Source organism: Gossypium hirsutum, chromosome D09, assembly GCF_007990345.1.
Source record: "Gossypium hirsutum isolate 1008001.06 chromosome D09, Gossypium_hirsutum_v2.1, whole genome shotgun sequence".
NCBI classification, from domain to species: Eukaryota; Viridiplantae; Streptophyta; class Magnoliopsida; order Malvales; family Malvaceae; genus Gossypium; species Gossypium hirsutum.
In genome coordinates this window covers 47562436-47567417 of record NC_053445.1, presented here as the reverse complement: position 1 = coordinate 47567417, position 4982 = coordinate 47562436, and the positions used below count along the sequence as shown (strand labels likewise).

Here is a 4982-nt window from a genome sequence, read left to right as displayed (position 1 = left end):
CTTAGATACTAAATTAAAAAAAAGTGAAATTCAAATACCAAATATTATATTAAACCTTTAAAAAAATGTGCCTTCTTCTTGACCTTGACATGATTGCCAGATCATTTTCTTTGTTGTAAAAACTGAATGGTTAATAACGGTTTTGATCTTTTTACTATGTAAAAAATTATAATTTAGTTTTATATTTTAATTTGATATAATTTAATTCTCTTATTTTTATAATATTATTAGTTAATTTATATTTTTTTAATACCCTAATCTGTTATTGTAAAATAATTTTTAAAAGTCCAAATGCTTAATATTTTTTTTAAAAAGATTCAGATTAAAATTATATAAATATTTTTAAAAACATTAGTTACCAAATGGAAATTTTTTAGTGATGAAATGGTGACTATTCATCTCATTTACCCTAATTATTTTTGGAATAATAATTTAAGCAATGGCATTACTGTAAAAGAACACTAAGGGGAGCATTGAATTAAAATACGAGAATGGTTATGGGTGAGCGAAAATTATAAGCGAAAATAAATATCATAGTTATCCACACCACACACCAATTTGATTGCGCTTTAGTTGAGTTGGGTGTATGGGAGCCTTTCATTGGTTTGATGGTTCAAAACCCTCCCATATATGCCTCCATCTCCATTTCATTTGAATGGGCAATGAACGATTTCTCCTCCGGATTCCATCCCCCCGCCGTCCCAGGCCATGAAACCAAACTATCCGCAGAAGAAAAACAACCAGCCGCCCGTTGTGAGTGGGATTTTTCACTCGCCACCGTTGTCTCCTCCACCGCCAAAGCCACCGTCTCTGACACCCTTGGAGTCATCGAATTCGACCCTTCTAATACCATCTTAGCACCGGAGGGATTGCAAGGAAGATTAGGATTTACACTTTGAATTCTTTGTTGCGGCCTCAAGAAGAGACTGTCCATTTTCAAGGTGAGCACCAAGTATTGCGTTTCTAGACCATACTAATGCGTGTGGTAATTGCATCTTTACCCCAGCTAAGCTTAGTAGCCTTAGGTGGAAACCCGGGACCGGAGGCCGCATCTTGGGTTCCGGAGACTACGACGGTGTGGTCATGGAGTATGATGTAGAGACGAAGGTGCCAATCTTCGAACGTGACGAGCATGGTGGGAGGCGGGTTTGGAGCGTCGACTATTCTCATTCGGATCCGTTCCTCGGGGCATCCGGCTCGGACGATGGCACCATGCAAATGTGGGACCCACGCTGCGGCGAAGTAGGGGGAAGTGTGGCTAAGGTGCAGCCCACGAAGTCACGCAGCTCGGTTTGTTGCGTGGAGTTCAACCCCTTCGGAGATGCATTGATAGCTGCCGGATGCGCCGACCAGAAGGCCTACGCCTATGATGTACGGAAAATGGTGGAACCTGTACACATTTTCGATGGACATACGAAAACCATAACATACGTTAGATTTCTGAATGCCCAAACACTGGTTTCCGCTGGAACCGACGGGTGTTTAAAACTATGGAATATCGTTGATTCTCGTTTACTTAGAACATACAAAGGGCACGTAAACAGTCGGAGTTTTGTGGGGTTGTCAGTGTGGAGGCATGGAGGGTTGCTTGGATGCGGATCAGAAAATAACCAGGTGTTCGTTTATGATACCAGGTGGGGTGAGCCCATTTGGGTGCATGGCTTCGAGCCTATGGGTAGAGATAGCTCCGATCATCACCATGCTTTCGTCAGCAGTGTGTGCTGGAGGCAAGTCAATGAAGACCAGTGCACACTTGTTGCAGGTGGTTCCAATGGAGTTTTACACGTTTTCGTGGGCAAGAGGAAATCTGATTCAGAGTAGCCCATGTTTGGAAACATGACCTTCCTTTCCTCCTCAACAATGTAATATTCAAGGTTGAATCTGCATTCTCCATATCTTACTGTTGTAGCTAATACTTTTCGGTTGAATTATAAGGTTTGACAATATTAATTAATTAATTAATAAAAAAAAGGGGATGGAGGCCCATCAGAAGACAGGAAGATGAGATTATATGTAATAGGCTTTGCTTTTGTTTTGATATGATTTGTTTGAGATCTGCTAACAGCTGGTCAATATGAAAGCACACCTACTTGGAGTTGACATCTTTGGCACTCCACCATGCGCTTTCCCCAGGCTGCCTGCAATTCTTCTTCTCCCTCCCTCTTACGTTAGTTTCATTCTTCAGTTTCAATAATACAAGTACACCCTGTTTCAGAGCAAGTCAACAAAGTTGATTGGATCATATTGTTCATTTATAACAAAAGGATTTCTAGTTTTGAAAAAGAAAGTTGTAGTTTTGCCACTATTGTTAAAAGAAAGGTTGCTAAAGATGAAGATATCTTGTAAAGGGGAGAATGAAATTTGCAATTGCATGAACATGTAAACATGCATAAACCTTTGGTGGTTGTTGTACGGGTTAATATAATTTTAGCCCCTAAATTTGATTAAGTAATTCAAGTTGATATTTATTTACCTTTTGTTTTATTTTAGTTGATATTTGAATTCAAAAATTGTTAATTAAATTGGTTTTTTTAGCTACTTAGTTGACACAGTTAACATGTATTATTCTTTTTAAAAATTAAATATATATTTTTATTTTTCTAAAAAGTATTTTTTTTATTTACGTGAATACAAATTAAATGCACTTGAATTAATTCCAAAAGTGCAGTTTTAATGACTTTATAATTTTTTATAATTTCAAATAATAATATATAATTCTTATTTTTAAGAACAATTTCTATGTATTTTAGAAAGTTTTAGATTTTAATATTTCAAAATTTAGATTTTTTAAAATAAAATTTTATAAAATATAAAAATAAATCAAGAAAAAGCTAATTCCCTAAGTTGAAGAAAATACATAGCGTATTACAAAATTTGACCTTATTTTTGTAATTAATTTCGAAACTGTACCACTCTATCTAAACACACAATAAACTAGGTACCGCCACACAATCCTCTTCTTCCCACTAAAACCATAGCAGTCCAGAGTTGCAACGTTGCGAGCCTCATCGCCTTTCACTTAACCCCTCGCTGCTTACTAGTCTTCTATCTGGGTATTTTCCTTTCTTCCATATTTTCTCTTTTTCTTGATATGCAAGCAGAAAATTAACAGTACTTCCGTCTCTGAAAGGTTTGTTTTTTTTAATATTCATCAATGAAATCAGTTTCTGAAGTATAAAATATATTAAATATATTCATGACATTCAGGAAGACAATTATTTTTAAAAACTAATCAACATTGTTTGAGATGGTGGGCATTTGCTATAATCTTTACAGCACTTAATAAGAAGGATAAACCAGTCCTGAAGCTTGTTAACTCTCTGATCAACATCCTATAGGTTGTAACCTGGAAACAGTTCCAACCAATTTTGGCACTTTAACAATGTTTTGTTAGTTTTGAATTATATTATCAATCGATTACAAATAATTTTTGTTAGAAACTGCAAATGGAAAAGAGATGAGAGTTTATGTTTTGTAGCCTGAAAATGGGATTTACTTCCACTACCATACATGAACTGTTGTTCTTTTTTTATTCTTTTCCTCAGGAAAACAAAAAGAATTACTGTGGAGATGCCTTCTCTTCTGCATGTACATCAAATAAGCCCATTTCTTTTCTGGGAATTTCGGCTTTTCCTTTATTGCAACCTCAACTAAATCAACTACTGCTTCTTTCATACGGGGTAAGTTCCTTTGCTTCCCCCATATGTCACTAATTTCTATGCATGTTTTGCTTTGTGTAAGTTCTTCTTCAAATTCGAACAATGTTTATTCTATTGCCAGCAGTAAATATTTTGTTGGACTGTTATAAATTGTTGATTTCAATAATTGTTTGGATTGCCACAAAGCATCTAAAATTGTAGGTATTGGTTAGTTGAGAGTGGTGAATTGCAGTCCTGTTAGTTAATGATATGCTAAATCATTTGTTTTGCTAGAGAATCTCTTAGGCTTGATTTGGTATGGTGGAATGAAAATTTAAAATATGAAAAATTGGAGAAAAGTGAAAAAGTTGCGCGGAAGTGTGTGAAAGAGTAAAATTATTGTACTAAAAAATCACACTAAGTTCAATTCCAGAAAGAGAGGTGAATCACGAGGATCACTTAAGTCCAAGTCTTTCCTAGCCAGAATATCCCTCTATCGTAATTTAATAGCACAATAAATCACTACAATCAAATTCACAAAATATGAACAATAAATAGTAAAGAACACCAGAATTTTAACGAGGTTCGGCAAATCTCCTTGGCACTACAAATATATTACTCAAAAAAAAAAAATTAAAATAGGAGAGAGAACAATGTTAAGAGAGAATGGCAATGGGTGAGAGAATAGCAATGGGGTATTTATATGAGATTCAAACTTGCAAAAATATCATTAGGGAAAAACTATATAAACAAAAAAATAAAATTTGGGAGAAAAGAGAATAAAATTCAAAATTAAATTATAGGTACTATCCAAAGCTTTGACAACAATACTTGATAGTGCCTTCTTCGACTGTTAAACTTGCAGGATATTGATCAAGTTCAAACAATGTTCGAACTTGGTTGCTGTTACCACCTTGGTCATCATATCTGCGGGATTATCTGCAGTCTTGATCTTCTGAAGACAAATTTTCCCCTCTTCAATAATTTCCCGCACAAAATGGAATCGTACGTTGATATGTTTTGTACGTGCATGATAGACTTGATTCTTTGCTAAATGAATAGCACTTTGACTATCACAATACACGTTAATATGCTCTTGAACCAACCCCAAGGTTTTAGCCATACCTTGTAACCAAATAGCCTCCTTTACAGCCTCTGTTACAGCCATGTACTCGGCTTCTGTGGTTGACAACGCAACTGTAGACTGTAGTGTAGACTTCCAACTTATTGGTCCTCCAGCAAGTGTAAACACATAACCGGTGGTTGATCTTCGCTTGTCCAAATCACCGGCATAGTCAGAATCAACGTACCCAATAACACCTTTACCAAGTGTATTATCCTGCT

General features: G+C 35.7%; 1 protein-coding gene and 1 pseudogene across 1 annotated transcript in view; both read left to right on the top strand.

The window, feature by feature from the left end:
- Positions 1-530: 530 nt before the first annotated feature.
- Positions 531-2472, top strand: LOC107890857 (WD repeat-containing protein RUP2-like; annotated as a pseudogene).
- Positions 2119-4982, top strand: part of LOC121220778 (uncharacterized) — a 14902-nt gene continuing 12038 nt past the window's right edge. The window contains exons 1-2 of the mRNA XM_041100239.1: positions 2119-2167; positions 3603-3680. Of these exons, the coding sequence (XP_040956173.1) occupies positions 2119-2167; positions 3603-3680 (127 nt within the window). The remainder of the gene's footprint in view (positions 2168-3602; positions 3681-4982) is intronic.